This window comes from Bidens hawaiensis, unplaced genomic scaffold (assembly GCF_021521415.1).
Source record: "Bidens hawaiensis isolate Kalapana, Puna unplaced genomic scaffold, B.hawaiensis_p1.1 tig00055298_1, whole genome shotgun sequence".
NCBI classification, from domain to species: domain Eukaryota; kingdom Viridiplantae; phylum Streptophyta; class Magnoliopsida; order Asterales; family Asteraceae; genus Bidens; species Bidens hawaiensis.
In genome coordinates, this window is record NW_027499997.1 from 2505 (window position 1) to 18936 (window position 16432).

The 16432-nt window shown below is 33.6% G+C and overlaps 1 protein-coding gene across 1 annotated transcript; it reads right to left on the minus strand.

Annotated features, from left to right (window-relative positions):
* Nucleotides 1–1304: 1304 nt before the first annotated feature.
* Nucleotides 1305–3750, minus strand: LOC143601060 (NAC domain-containing protein 76-like). Its single transcript, XM_077078567.1, has 3 exons — nucleotides 3495–3750; nucleotides 2978–3249; nucleotides 1305–1862 (listed from the first exon to the last, which is right to left on the minus strand). Exons 1-3 carry the CDS (start codon nucleotides 3661–3663, stop codon nucleotides 1305–1307), a joined length of 999 nt encoding a protein of 332 aa, XP_076934682.1. The 5' UTR covers nucleotides 3664–3750.
* Between the last annotated feature and the right edge of the window lie 12682 nt (nucleotides 3751–16432).

Here is a 16432-nt window from a genome sequence, read left to right on the forward strand (position 1 = left end):
ACGAATAATTAACGAGATTACTTATTTATACTAAATATAAATAATTAATAAATATTTAAAGTTAATTGGTGGATTTTCCTACATGGGCTTGGGGGCTTGCTTTGTGTTTTAAGGTTATTATTATTATATAATAATGATTATCGTTAATCATTATAAAAAGGGAAAATATAATAACAAAAAGAACAGACCTTGGAATTGAATGAGCAGCCGCCATTCTGGTTCCTTTGCATCACCTTCATTGCCGCAAACAGAGATCCGTAACCCAGCCAACTTTAGGCCACCATCGCTGCTCCGAGAAGCCTCGCTGATAAGCACCGTTTTAGTCGCCTGTTCGCTGCTGTCCCACGTGTCAACAAGCACCACCGTCGCTGCCGTAGTGCACCGCCGCTGCTCGTTTGGTATGTTCGTCACCTAGCGTTGTTTGTTGAACCTCGGTGTCTCAACCGGTTATTTATTAACTGAGGCAAACTTAAATATATCGTTGGTTTAATTATATATTTATTGTTTGACTCGTACTCGTATTGGATCCTGTCGGGTTTAGTTTTCGATGCTAATTAATTGTATATTTCGCTGCGTATAACTATAATTAATAAGATTAATTATTAATAATCACGTTTATTGAACCGCTTTAATAAACAAAATTTTAACTGATCACCACTGAATCCCAACATAAAGCACCCTCTTCTGGTTATTTCATGCATGTACAATGTATAAGATACAACTTTTTGTTAGAGAAAAAATAAGAAGGAAATAAATTAAAAGTAGCAAGCACTTATTATAGTCAAGTACTTGCTCGATTATTCATAATTGAGGCAAGCTATCATCGGCATTCAGGTCAATGGTCATTTCTTATTGTTATAACGCAAGGTTTAAAAAAATGCTTCTAGTAAAAGCCGCAATGCTGTACGGATGGATATTTTGAAAGTGTTCAAAGTTAATGTTGTACGAAGCATATATTGCAAGAACCAAGAATATGTTTCATGACGTTATGGCTTTTGAAAATCTAGAGTTGAACATAGAAATCAACACCTAATTTGTAGTGAACTTTGAAGAACAAATTTTAACACAAAAATCCGAATCAGGATTTTTGTCTATATTTTGTGCGAGTCATTCAGAATATAGGGAATGAGACATTTATTGATGTAGCTATGAATCCTTCACGACCATATATAAACGAGAGATGCATGTCTATATGTCTCAAATTATGCAACCTCTTATACATATCAAACCCCTATCTCCTTATACTCCATATCCATCACTTATCAAATACATAATGCTCTTGATTTGCTGAACATAAGAATCCTTTAATCTTCTTCTTCCCTACTACCTTCAATAAACATATAAGACAAATCAGAATTTACTTTCCCATCAAAGCTTGAAAACAATCCCTCCATAATCCCATATTGATCTTCTTGGCTTAACTGGGAAGCTACAAACTTATCAAGAGCTCTCCAATCAGTCACAATATTAGTGATATCTTTACCATTGTTACTATTACCGTGGTTAATGTTTTTCCCTCCTGGTAGAATATCCTCTTCCTGATCATTATTTTCTAATGAGGGCACCAATGAGCTAGGCCTCTTTATTGATGAGAGAGATGGGCTCTCGAGCTGTGGAAGTTGTACAAACTGATCACAATGGACAAAGTTTAAATTCTCCGAAGATTCAAGTTCTTGCTTGCACATGAAGCTTTGTGATAATATAAAGCTTGAAGGCGGCTTTGTGATGTAATCAAGTGGATCCGTGGTCGGGCTAACATGGCTTGATTCATCGTAGTAGAAGTTTGACTCCCATCCTTCACTGCGTTTTGTTTGTCCTGTCGACCGCTTCTGGAATGCTCGACACACAACCCATCCTTCTTCCTGCAAGAGATGGATCACCATTAATTCTCACGTAACATACAATAACTATAAGGATGTACCATACTCGTTGCTTCACTGAGTGTAAAAATAATAACTTACTTTATTTCAAATGAATGAAGAAATCCAACAGCTATGTGTGTGCATAAACGGTAGTATTTATGCTTTTTGTACGCGTTTGTAAATAATAAAAGAATTGTCACGAAGATTTAATCAATTTTTGTGCATACATGTAAAATTCATCTTTCCACGTTTCTCCATGAAAGTGTAAAAAACATGTCCTTTATACCACAGACACCTTTTAGGTGAATAATCTGGTCAAAAGCATATCAACAACTCAACTTAAATGTTTTTGTACTGTAGTTATGTTAGGTTAAATAAACTAATAAAAATGTCTTCAAATTCTGCGTTCAAGTTTTGATCATGTTAGTAATTTGTTTCCCTCTATCTTAAAGATCTTAAAGGTTGATAATTCAACATCTGATATATATGATTTATATGAGTAGATTAAGAGCCATAAAAAAAAATATTTATAATAAAACCAAAGAAGGGTACTTTTTTTATTTGAAATCATCTTCGTGATGATTTTTTTGAATTAAATAGTTAGTGATGGTTGTGAAAGTCAAAATTTTGCGTCAACAGACAAATACACACGCATTAATTTTACAACTAAAAAAAGAGAAAAGGCATGCACAAACACAAAGATTGCAAAACATATAGTGGCCAAGAGCATGCATGAAAAAGATGTTTGATTCCGTACACACACAACATATTGTTCATCAAAAACACAGAAAAACCAAAGAAGACTAAGCATAGAATTCCGTATAAGATGAGGTGCAGGACTGAACGAAGAGGTACTTGGATAATTTGATCAAGGTTTAGAAGAAAACTTTTTTGAAGACCAAAATATAAATTCATATTACAAAGAGAATAAATTTCTTTGCCTGGTCTAGCTTCTTAGTCATGGTTTTTTCGTTTTTACATAATTTCTAACGAAATAAAAGAAAGAGAGAAATCAATGAAACAAAAACGCAGAAAATCTGTGCATACATAAATCAGAAACCATATTTTTTTTGAATGAAAATGAATCGTTTTTAAGATGGAATGAGATTTCTTGCCTGAGGAGGACCATTTTCTTCGGATTCGAGCCTGTATTCGTGCATGATCCAATCAGTTTTCTGTCCATTTGGTGCCCTTCCTTTATAGAACACAAGAGTTTTCCTCATTCCTATGAGCCTTAGCTTTTCATACACTGCCTTGTCTCTTCCAGTAGCCTTCCAAAACCCCGCCATTGTTGCTCTATTTGTTCTTGTCCCAGTAGGATACTTTTTATCCTTGTGACTGAAGAAATACCATTCACTTTGCTCTTCATATCCAATACGACATCTCTCTGTATAGGTAACCAATGGAATATTAATTATTCACCATTTAATGTTTCATTAACAAGTACATTGAAAATACTTCTTACTTTAACGACTGCATGATATATATTATAGAAAAAGTTATTTAGAAATGAGAAGAAAGTAGCCAAACCCTAGCTAGAAAGAAACTTTAAGCACATAAGTCGATCTAACACTTTTAGATCGTTTAGCAACACATAAAAGTACAACAACCCTAGTAGGTGGAAGGTGATACCTATCAGATCCCATGGTTCGATCCGGTAAAGGTCGACGTCTCTAATGACATCAAGATCAATCTTCTGAGATGCAACTTTCTTCCTTAGATAGTAGCCGACAAGTTCTTCATCAGTTGGATGAAATCGAAATCCAGGAGGAACACATGATGATTGATCCATGGTGTCCATGGTGAAACAATAAACAAAAACAATAAATACTGTATGGTACTTCTTTAATTAATTCTGCATCAAATTCATCACCAACTTTGCTTTGGTGGTAAATTATGATCCTTGAATAATCATAAGCATTTAGAGAGAAAGAAAGCGTGTATATTTGTGCGTGTTTATGTGTGTGTTTGTGTGTGTGTGTGTGTGAGAGAGAGAGAGAGAGAGAGTAAAATGATTTTGTTTTTGGTTGAGACGCAAGCATGAGCTAGCGGAAGAAGGAAAGGCTATAAAGGAAATAAAGAAGAAAAATATAATTATCAACCATACAAATTAAAGATTGCCAAGTGTTGTTGGAGATAACCATGAACTCATTTGGTGGTGAGCTACACTCATAGTACGGTACTCATTCTTCTATATATAGACAAATTGCAAGTCCTCATATATAATGTTCACTCAAGGAAAACAAATAAAAAAGCCTTATATTTGAAGTTTTATTCACTTCACTCATTTACATAGTAATACAATATATGACTATGAATGAGAATGGAAGAGATTTTAAATTAGAACATTTTTAAGTTTTAAGAACTCGAAATAATTTAGTTTAATGATTTTTTTTTTGAATTTTTTTTACACATACGTAATATATGTAGGTTACATAAATGTAAATAAATTACAGAATTTTTTACGCATCGAGTCGACTTTTTACACATGAGTAACGGATGTAAAAGTTAATGTAACACTTACATCTTTATTCTCTTACCTATTTTGACTTTTTTGTCAAAATTAATCTCAACCAAATATTCCAATCCATTAATTAAACGTCTGACCTAGAATGTAGTTCTTAAGTTCTTAAAACTCAACATAGTTCTCAAAAGATTCCCACCCGAATGAGAATTATATATATATATATATGTGTGTGTGTGTGTGTATCAATGATCCTATGGGGAGATTTTAATTGAGAACCCCTTTGAGTTTTAAGAACTCGAAAGAACTAATCGTAACAATTTTTTTTTGAATTTTTATACATGCGTAATATATGTAGGTTACATATACGTAAAAAAATTACATAATTTTTTACGCTCCAAGTCGACTTATTACATATGTGTAACGGACGTTTAAATTTATGTAATCACTGTACATAGTTATTCTCTCTGTTCTTTTACTTTTTTACCAGATTTAATCTCAACCACATGTTTCAATCCATTTAATTAAATATGTAATTTAGAATGGTGCTCTTAATTTCTTAAAACTCAACATGCTTCTTAAAGATTCCTTCCCATGATCCTACAACATAGTTATATTTATGATCCCAATTTTTATTAATTTCATAATTTGTTTTCTATTTACTAGAAGTGAAAAAAATTTAAAAAAAAAATAAACTTAAAGTAACTAACCATTTAAATACAACCGGAAGAATCCCCTACAAAGTATGTTTTCTCTAAATAGGGTAAGAATGATTATGATGATAACATGTGTCACCTCTCTTAATTAGGATTTGATGGCGTTTCAATCTTAAAACAAAAATTCTCACCCTTTCGTTTTTCTTTTTTAATACAGCACAAAAAATTCAAAAAAAAAAGCATCTAGCATAATAAATTTAGAACTGAAAACCGACACAAAGAATTCAGCACAAAACATGAAGTATAAAAATTTCAGCAAAAATAATATCATACAAAAAATTTAGTTCGAAATGTTGTACAACGTATATAGAATAAAAGCCACTTTTTTTATATATTATTATTATTATTATTTTTATATACCAAAATGGTAATCAATTTTAGCATAAAAATTGCTTCATTTCATAATGCAATTTTTAAAAGAATAATATCGTATGAAAATGTTATGGATTTTAAAAAATAAGAAAGTTTGAAAAAAAAAATCAACAAAACATCCCCAAAATATGATTCACTCTCTATTTTCTTTCATGTATTTGGATCATCAAATAGTTTAGTTTTTCTATTAGTGACTCATGTTTCTAAACATTACATTTTACATACAACATTATATATGCTATATAAATTTAAGAACATGTTTCTAATTTTCCAAAACTTAGTAGAGCAAGTCAATAACTATTCGTATTTTAGTGGATGGTAAGATGGTTAGAGTTTGGATAGGTCAGGATTTTAATCTCTTTTAGGAGTAAAAATTTAGTTATTAGAAAAAAAAATAGCAAGTCAACATTTGATGCCATCTATCCTTTTATTTTAATGGTCAACTGTTTTTAAATAACTCTGAACAGTTAATGCACCTACAAGAAAAATTATAAAGCATAAAAACTAAAAAGTATTGTTTTGTCACAATTCATGTTCGTGACTTGGTATTATGTAAAAAGTTTTAACATGCAATAGTTAAGAGGGGACTAAAAGAAAACAGATTGAAACCAAATGATGAATGGAATATTAATTTAATTCACCTTTACGAAACCAAGGGATGCCAGTTTTTTATTTCTTTTTCTCGTTGGAACTTCGGACCTAAGTTTCTTGTCCCTTGTGGTAATCATGGTGTCTTGTGCTGTGCTGGTGAATGGTGACAATGATGCTTCAATTGCAGAGTCTTCTCCAACAAAATCTCTCCTCTATTTTTTATGCAAATTTCAAACCTTTAAAGGCACTTAATTCACAAGCGCTTTAGAGCATTCCCAGTACGTTCCTTACCTTATATTCATATATATCATATAATTACTTCAAAAAACACTGTATTTTCTTTCTTTCGTTTAATTAAATAATATTTTTTATACCTTTATCAATATATTTGTTTTTCTTTCACTCATAACTAATTTATGAAAATATTAAAAAATTATACAATATATACAGTGCAACTTCAAATTTAACTTTCATATATATATTTTCTCTCTCCTCTGCTCGTAACCACAGACCACTCATCACCATACAATATAATTTGCAAACCCCTCACATCATTTTAGGAAACGCACTGAGAATGCTCTTATTCATCTCCAACACAACCTCAAATTCAATTATTTTTTTGCATAGGCTTTCTAGAAGTTCAACACAAATGAGTATTAATTTGATGCGGTTGATTAGTTACATCAATGAACAGTTAACGACAAAAAAACAACCACCATTTTGTATCCTTTACATTGATGATCACTGGGGTTAATTAAAACCAGTTCCGATGTTACAATATTTTCAAATGTGGATGATGTTATATATAATTAAGCGGTAGTACTTACACGTGCTGTTACCAATTAGCATCCAGAAAACTTAATTGTTGGACCAGACGAACTCATACTGATGCAGCACGCGTTTAGGTCAAAAAGATTGAAAGAGACTCAGAGAGAGTGGGGATGAAAAGTCCATAATATTATGTTTTTTATTGAATCAAGGTGACTAAAAGATTGATGAAGGCTCGCTCTCTCATGTTGTTTTCTAAATGGACTCTGCTTTTATTGTCTCTTTGTCTAAAGTTCCAATAGCATCATCTATGCATTAATTTCCCCACGCTTTCTTTTCTGATCTACAAAGTTTTAACCCAACAAAACCGGGTGCCTCCTATCTCATCTCACCACACACATACTCTCTCTCTCTCTCTCTCTAGACTCTACATACATGACTTCCAAATAGATATAATGCTAAAACCAGTAACTCTACAAGTATAATTTAAATTGTTAGACTGATGATGTTAGCAGTTAGCCTCCTAGTCCAATAGCAGGAGGTTGAGGCTCGATATCTTGTGGTCTCAGGTTCTAAATCTAACCAAATGGGGTGTTTTCCCATAGCGGTGGGCATCCTCCTTGATTGTGTTCATGGATGAATCAGGCCCTGTAGCGTTAAATTCAGTATGGATGGCTTTCATCCCATTTCTGGAAGACACGCTCGGGTATTTGAGGTTGTTCCAAACGCTAATAGAAAAAAGAAGATTGATGCTAATCAGAAAGATTCGTGCTAGAGTGTAAGTATAGCTCTATATAGCTTCTTGTTTTCCCTAATATAATTAGGCAGTTATAAAAACATACACTTGAAGCTTAATGCTTGTTAGTTTTATTAACCTACAATATACAGAAATATACACATGGCACAGATGGTGAACCACCAGTGTATATATATATATATATGTGTGTGTGTGTGTGTGTGATGTGATGCATGCATGCATAACCTTGGACGAAAAGCTTAATTACGAGGTGATGGCAATGAGGAAGATAAGTTTGGCGGTATCTATTTGTATGTATGCATATGCAGAATAATAGTGGTTAGATATGGAAATGGAATGACAGCAAGATGATAATAAAGAGGAAGAAGACAAATTATTTATGGCACATAGAATTCACTCAGATTAACAAGAGAAATGAAGGCTGTACATTATGCATGGTTATGTTATGAAGTGGTATAAGAAAGTGAAAAGGAAAAGATGAGTCCAGTGATGGATCTCATGAAAATGCGCATGGGGCCTTCAACAACCACCGCCACCTGACTGCACATCTATTGCTGACGTCAAATTCACTCGAAACCCTCGTATCTTGTTTTTAAATAAAATATCCTATTTTTAGCTTCTTGCAGGTGGTCGAATGACTCGAATCATATAAAATTCTCTTGTCAATATGGTTATCTTTGTTTTTCGTCCTCATGTATGCTTGATTGTGTGTTTATGTTTCTATTGCTCTACTTGATACCAATTATGTGGCATCAGAGCTTAAGGTCATCGATCTTCCCTTATACTCTAGGGCTCGTAGTTAGTGATTAATAAGTGGTATTAGAGTTGGTGTTCTATGTGGATCAATTTTTGATTAACTCAATGGTTTGCATCAACCATGTTCGTGAATAGTTTTTTTCTTTTCTTTCCATTTTTTTTCTGGTCCACTCAGTTTCATGCAACGTAGCGTTCTTGGTAGAACAGGGCGTCGCCTGCATTGGTACTTTGGTAGTTGAATCGGAATCTTTGTTAAAGCTCAATCACATATTGTTGCATGGTTGAAAAAACTAAATCCAGCCGTCATATTAATCCTTGATTCTTTTTTTTATTTGATGATTCCGATCGTTCTTGTTTGATCGAGGGTGCAAGTCTGTTTGCGATCACGGTTTAGTGAAGCAGGGGTAAATTGTTGCTAAGTAGAAGAGCTGGTATCGCTGAATTATTTGAAATCAACGATTAGGGTTGGCTTATTAGTCCGCAACAATAGTCGACAACGGGAAATTAAGCTGGGGCAACCCTTTCGGATTGGCATGCAATTGTTTGAACAAGGGTGGTGTGTGGTCGAGGTAGTTGGCTGCATAGGAGTTCGCCAGATTCTGTTGACCGGAAGTTACAAAGTGAGCATTGGTGAAGTTTGAGTTTAGTCACAGCGGTGCCGAAGTAACAGACCTAAAAATTTTCAGTTCGGTGATTCGGTTCAAGTCGCCGATCCAGTTTGGGTCGGGTCAAACAACATGATATCTAAATATCTAATTTTGCTTCATTCATTCAAATAATTGTTCTTATAATAAAAAATATTAATATTAAAAACTATATAATTTTTTAACCAATAAAGATCTAAAATATTAATGATAATTTGAGAGGAAGGGTGTGGCTACTCGATGCTGTAGTGTTTGTGGTGTCTCCATGGTTGAAGGCACTGAACTTGAGTTCTGAATTGAATGAATGGTAGATGGTTTTCAAAACCTAACCCAATGACAATCCCATTGTGTTTTTTTTTTTTTTTTTTTTTTTTTTTTGTGCTGTTGTTTAGACAAGTGTATCATTATTACGAATAGTCCCTTTCAATGACTTTTATAGAAACAAAGCTTTTAGTATTAAACTAGTATTTGTTTGTAAAAATGCGAGGTTTTATATATATAAAAAGTCAAATGCTAGGATATTATAAAAAAAATAAAGTTCGTGTTGACCGGTAGCTTTTTAGAGAAATACCTCGGTGGTGACCACGCTCAATAACTATAAAAATTTTCAGACAAAAATCACGAAATTTACATATTAACCGAAAATACGGCAGTGGCTGGGCTGAAAGGGAGTATCTAATATATTTCTTTTTCCCTGAGTACCATTTCTTGTAGAAAAAAAGAGGCAACAACAATTTTGACAAAATAATATAACTATTGACCGAGATAAAACCTATGTGGACTAGTTTTGTTCAGCTGAATTTGTTTGAACAAGGGTGGTGTGTGGTCGAGGTTGTTAGTTGCATAAGAGTTTGCCAGATTTTGTTGACCGGAAGTTAAAAACGGAGTATCCAATATATTTTTTTTTCCGGAGTATCGTTTCATGTAGAAAAAAATAGGCAACAACAATTTTAACAAAATAAGATACCTGTTGACCGAGATAAAACCTATGTGGAGCAGTTTTAATGTGCTGAATTTGTCTAACTATTAGGCCAAAGTAGTAGTAATCTAGTAAGTTGCACTGAACAGTTCAAGTACGATGTTGCGTTGGGTCAGCTTTTGTCCTATTTGTTAGGTATGTGATTTTTTTTTTTTGAGTTCGTGATTGGCTGTGATTATTAACCATGATTATTTTAACCGCTTTCTTTTAGTGAAGAAAGATTGGGCTTGTTTCTGTTTTTTATGCAAGAGATAGTAAGAAATAACTGTTTACAATTTATTTTTAAGTTGCTTGATTTGTTTGTTATTGAAGGAGCAAATCAGTTTGGTTGATTGTTCAATTGAACAATTGTCAAGTTCAAGTCCGTTTCATAGCTGTGTTTGTTTATTGTTTTGATTTGTTTCTCTGTTATTGCTATAACTGAAGATGAGATGATCGTGATCAGAATGTTCGACAATTACAAATTTCGGTTTTTGGTTTATTAAGTGAACTTGTATATGGTATTGATGATAGATAAAACTTGGAGAAAATGGAACCAGCGGGTGTGTTGGTGACAACATAAGTGAAAAGGACCTTATTGGAAAGTCATGTGAACTATTCCTCTTCAGTTAGGGTTTGAGTAACTAGATCATGGGTAAAGTCATAGAGTAAAGCTTGCTTTCTATGAAAGTTCTAATACTGTTATAACCAATTTTTGTTAGCTCGTATGAAACTGTGATTATTACTTATTTTCGCTTGTAATAGGGAAGTTAATTCTTGTCCGGTGCGGATCAATGATATGACATTTGAGAGGATCGAGGGTGTTGTGCAAGATGAAGACATTTTCCAGGGAAGTATGATTGGGGATTCATCTCATGGGGTGTTGGTTTGGGATAATAAGGAAAATGGGAGGTAGGCATAGTTAACTTAGTGGGTTGCGTGTGTAAACCTAGGCTTTGAACGAAATATGCTCTGGTGTAACGTCCAGATCACTCATAAACTCATAACACTATTAATGATGACAATATAATTATTTTGTTTCATAAACTTCGCAAATACAGAAATTGTTTGATAATAAGGCAAATAACATTACATTAAAAGAAAAGAAAGCAAATATTATTCATTTAAGTAAGGTAGTACTAGTTTTCTTGCCATGGTACTTCATCGTATCAAGCTGCAGAGCATTGCAAATAATATATTTGTCAACAATTAAGTTGGTGAGCTTTCATAAGTTTTTGCGTAGACATACATACATATATATATTTACATATACACACGATTCAACGGTTGTCAAGTAATAAATATTCAAATATAAGTATATGAAATCAACTAGTGTCGTCCTCCCGTACTTTTAGCTGATGCCGTAATAAAGGGAAATGAGAACCACCCGTCAGACACTCCCACTATGTCTATGCGTTTGTGTAACTTCTATCATAAAAATAGTAAACATGTTGCAAGCAAGTCCACATATAATCATAAACAATATGCAAGAATTATATTAACACGAACGATAAATATGAATCGGTTTGTAAACAAACGCATAACTAACGAGATAAAGACTTGTGTCGTGCTACACCCCAAAAGTACGTAAAACGCTAAAAAGGGGGTTGTGTGAAACTCACATAAAATGCGGAAAATGCTAACGGTCAAGGCACACTAGCTGGTCCGAAAATTTGTCCAAATTTTTAAAGCATAAAAAAAATAAATACCTAATTGGAATAAACAAGCAATATATAATGGAAAAGAGTCTTAACGGATTTGGGGGCCCTAAATTCTATATATATATATATACTGATAAAAGTGTAAATAGATTTTTATTAGTTTAATTATTCCTAAAAAAGAAAAAAAATCACTTTTGATTTTTAAACGAAAACTATAAGTTTAACCAGCAATATATAAATAAAGAATTATATATATATATATATATATATATATAGTAAATGGAAATATTTTAAATGTTTAATGAATTTCTGTTTGGTTAACTAGTGATAGTGTTAGGATCGTAGGATTCATAATTTAAGCGAATTGAAACAATTCAGTCGAATGAAACAGTAAACTATTGATCTAATCCTTTGAACGGATTAGTTATCACTTTAGTTGACATCATATTTGAATTACAACTTCAATTAGTATATAGAAAGAACATGTTAATCAAAAAAATTCATTTGAGCTAAATAAAAGATTTCATATGGAGGAACAACTATGCATTAACTATAATAGAATGATTACAAACTATTGCCTCCCCTCAACCTTAGCTCATTATTTACACTGAATTTTCAAGTACAAAAGTACACGATTCAGGTGTGTATTATGATGGTGAAAAGCGTTAATGAAGAAGAGACTCTCTTCTTCATTTTATAAATATGCAAATCTATTGATGAGCTTAAGGTGATAGTGACATCTAACAAAAACGGTTACAAACTACTAATGAAATTATTACAAATAACTGTCTATATGGAATCCTATGCTAACTACTGATCTTTGTTAAACTACTAATGTTTGAGCCATCAGTTGTTTTTCCTCAGCAGTATGGATCTTCAATAGTTTGTTGATCAGCTGTTTGTCTTCAGTTCTTTTATAGTCATCAGTTTGCAACATCAGATGTTTGTAGTAGTAGTTGTCAAAACATCATAATGAAGAACAACTGATGTTTGAGCAATCAGTTGTTTGGTATTTGGTCATTTGTTCTTTGCAGGGTTTAATAATCCCCCCTAAACTAATGATAACAAAACCTTTTTTTATTTTTGCTCCATTGTCTTATTTAGAAAGTCTTCTTTGGGTCGAGTCTTTGATGAACTTTATAAACTCAATGCCCAGAATATCATCATCTTCCATCTCTAATGGAAGGTCTAGCAAACATATCAACAACTCTTTTTCTAGCATAGGTACATATTGAAGATCAACCCTTTGTGTATTACCATAATCAAATTCCAAGGTTACAAAGGAGCTATTTTGATTTCACTCCATTTAATCACCTTAGTACTTGATTGGCTTTAAACAGTAGTATAAGCAATGGCCAATTTTGATAAAGAAGATGAAGAACGTAACAAATTAAAATCAAATTCAAATCCCATATTGGCATCTCTATTTATGTCCTTGATAGCTTGAAGTTCTTCTTCTTCAATTAATTGTCTTCTTCTGGCTTGTAGGGGTATTTGTCGTTCATTTATACCTTCTTGTGCAGAGCTTGAAATCAGAGCAACTGTTTGGATAGATCTTTTCCTTGTAAGGAGTTTGATTGATGATAAAACTTTTGGTGTAGGGAACTTACCTGAATTCTACTTTCTTTCTTGTACAAGATCCCTGTAAGCAACTCTTAGCTTATTAATTCCCCATTTGGCAGTTTCTTTTCTTGAATAAAAATTATCCTCAACTAATTCTATCTTCATTTTCAAGATTTATCTTTGTTTTTCTTTAGAGATCCTTTCCTTGACTACATCCCAATCAGGTTCAGGATGTCCTAATCAGGGTCTTGTTTAACAAGTCTTTCAATTCTTTCGCATTCAGCTTGCAGCTCTTCATAGGCCCACCCTATGAATTTTCGGAGAGTGAATTGTACTTGGCATGCTCTTTTAGCCAAGTAAGAGCGCTTTTCTTAGCTTCCATCGATAGCTGCTTGTCAGCTATTGGTCTTTCAGAGGCAACAAGGTTTCTTTCATAAGCCTGTTGTTCAAGATCTCTTGCCTTCAGAAGCTCTTGCTGATACACTCTTGCACCTTCTTCATCACACATCATTTTTGCAGCCTCTATCAGAGCCCTCGCGGCTTCTTGTTCTTGATGGGAGATCAAATTAACCACATTCTTTGGCTTGAACTTTTTGGCAGGTGGAGCTGGTGGAGAATCTTCTTCTTCAGGAAGGATAAGCATTCTCTTTTTCAAACTAGTTTCAAAGCCTTTTGTTTGGCTAGGCTTTGAGTTCAAGGTTTCAACTACCTTTAGGATGGTACTTGGTTCTTGTGTTACCTTGGGTGCATCAACAATCTCTGAAGCAACTGTTGGTTCTTGTGGAGAACCAGTAGTTTGTCTTGTAGTAACATCAACAGCTTTTGTAACTGCTGATATAAAAACAGCTTTTGGTGCAACAGTTGTTTGATCATTAGCAGCTTTTTCTTTAGTTTCATCAGTTGTTTAGGGAACTACTGGTATTTTCTTGGATTTTCCCCCTTTTCCTCCTCTATACACTGATTTATGCTTTTCATGCTTGAGGGGCCTGTTTCATCAGTTTTTTCTCTTAACTGCTTGACTAATGCCCTTTCTTTTGCTTCCCTTTCTTTCTTCAGTATTTCTTTTAATTTGGCAGCTTCTTCAGTAGTTCTAGTTTCTAAATTGTCTGGTTTCTTCTCAGCTGCCTTTCTTGAAGCATCGAGACTATTCTTCCCCTTTTTGGCATCAGAATAACCTGAGCTTTCTCTGGAACCATGGAGTAAGATGAGCAATACCTAAAGTGCTTCCAGTTGATTCCTTTGATCAACCATATGCTTTCTTAACTCATTTGCAAGATTATTGAGTGAGTTTCTAAGCAGGGTTGTGTATTAACTTTGGTGTTGAACATTTGGAATTGTGAAGTAATGTTAGTTTTGAGCTCATCAAGCTCTGGATTAGAGGTGGTGATACCGTCTTGAGTGCTTGAGCTATGAGTGGTTGGAGGTTTTTGAGTGACTAGTTGTATGCAAGACTGGAATTCAATTATGATGGAGGCCAACAATTGTGTATTATCATGGTGTTGTTGGACTTGAGGTTAAGTCATGTTTGAGGTGAACGTTTTGAGCTCCATGACTTCAGAATTCAACCTTTGAACTTGGTATGCCAATTCATGAATAATTTTAGCATCAACTAACTTAATAGTCTCATCTACTGTCATCAATAGTTTTACTTACATCAGCAATTTTATCAGAGTAAAAATCAAGATTTGCATCTTCAAATTCATCAGATGCCCCTTTATCTTACCGGGGACTTCCAACTATGGCAGATATCAAAATATCATCAGTTGTTGTTAGGATAGGAGTTTTACTGCCTAAACTACTGTCGAACTATAAAACAATTGTTTCAGCAGTTGTAGTAGTTTTTCCTAATCCCAAATACAAATCACCTGTAGTGATAGGGATTATAGCCTCCTCTTGCTCTTAGTTAGTGATACCCATCTCAAAAACAACAGTTTGGGAAATGGTTTTCCTTTCAGGTAATGTGGTGAAGAAAGGACTGCGCTCAGTGATGTTGGATACTTTAGTAATTACTTTAGCAATTTGTTTATTGGTTATTATGTGATGATCCAATTGGGGTGAAAGAGAAGTAGCCCTTGGAGAGGGGCTTGGAGTTGGAGTGCTGATTAGCCTTCAACCCTTTGATGTGGTTCCCCTTTGCTTACAGCAGTTTCCTTATTTTATAAAGACTGAGAAGTTTGCTTGGGTGGAGGTGTGACTTGTTGTGCGGAAGTAACAACAGTCAATTGTCTTTGTGGGCTTTTTGTTTCCACAGGTGATTCATACACCTCAACCTCTTGAATGACCTTTTGGTTTTTCTTTTTGGGTTTTGGCTTGGTGGATTTCTTGGAAGTTTTCTTTTTGGTGGTAGGTGTGGGTTTCAAGTTACTAGGTTGAGTATCCTGATCACCATGAGCAGTAGGCCTAGTTTCTATAATTGATGTTGTCGAGGCATCAGCAATGGTTAGTAATTCCAAAAAACTTGTGTTTTTTTGGAATTACTAACCTAGTTTCTACCTTTGTTTCGATGAACAACGGTGTCTTGTCGTCCTCAGCATACTGGAATGAGGCATTTTTCCAAAAATTGCTGAGCATTTGAGAATACAAATTAGGATTAGTAGTAAGTATACTGAAATAGTTACTACCGGTGATTGTTCCAATGATGTTGTCATATTTTGGATGGTGAGGATTGGTTTTTAAGTATGGTATGAGGTTGTGAGGTTTATTGAATTGAAGATTTCCAGGGTTTTGTGGCATAGTTGCATAGTGAGTAAGAATAGAGAGGATTAAGGGTGATAATTGTGATTTCACTGTGAGACGACAAGACATTTTATAGGTAAAAGCTTTCTTTAGGGTTAAGAAAGATGACTATGGAAGGGAATCTTTTGATTGGCGGAAGATTGGGTGGTTTAAGCAAGAGGATGCTAAAAGTTACCGTTGAAACCACTTTTCCATTGAAACAATGGTTAGTAATTCCAAAAAACTTGTGTTAAATGAAACAGCTGTTGCATGGTCTTTGATCAGTATTTTTGAACAAAACTGATAAGTCCTTTTGAAAAATACTGATTTTCATCAGTAGTTTAAGAAAACAGTATTTTTGAAAGCATTGATCTTTACTTTTGATCCGTAGGTTTAAAAAACATCAGTTTTTCATTGTTTTTAATTGTTTACAAATCAAAGGATATACAAAAAGTCATTTCGAAAACATTTTTATTATCAAAAATCAGTGTAAACTATTTTAACTTAAAAAATGATTATTCAAAGTTTAACATTCCCAATCTAGAAATCTGTTTTTGAAAATATGTTGAATCAATTGATTTTGTAAACACATCTGCCAACTGATT

What these genes read in the sequence shown, in the direction of transcription:
- LOC143601060 (XM_077078567.1), bottom strand. Translation starts at nt 3,663, where the DNA reads ATGGACACCATGGATCAATCATCATGTGTTCCTCCTGGATTTCGATTT. An exon ending in CGAACCATGGGATCTGATAG is followed by an intron (nt 3,250 to 3,494) that starts GTATCACCTTCC and finishes TTACCTATACAG; the next exon opens with AGAGATGTCGTATTGGATAT. An exon ending in AAGAAAATGGTCCTCCTCAG is followed by an intron (nt 1,863 to 2,977) that starts GCAAGAAATCTC and finishes CATCTCTTGCAG; the next exon opens with GAAGAAGGATGGGTTGTGTG.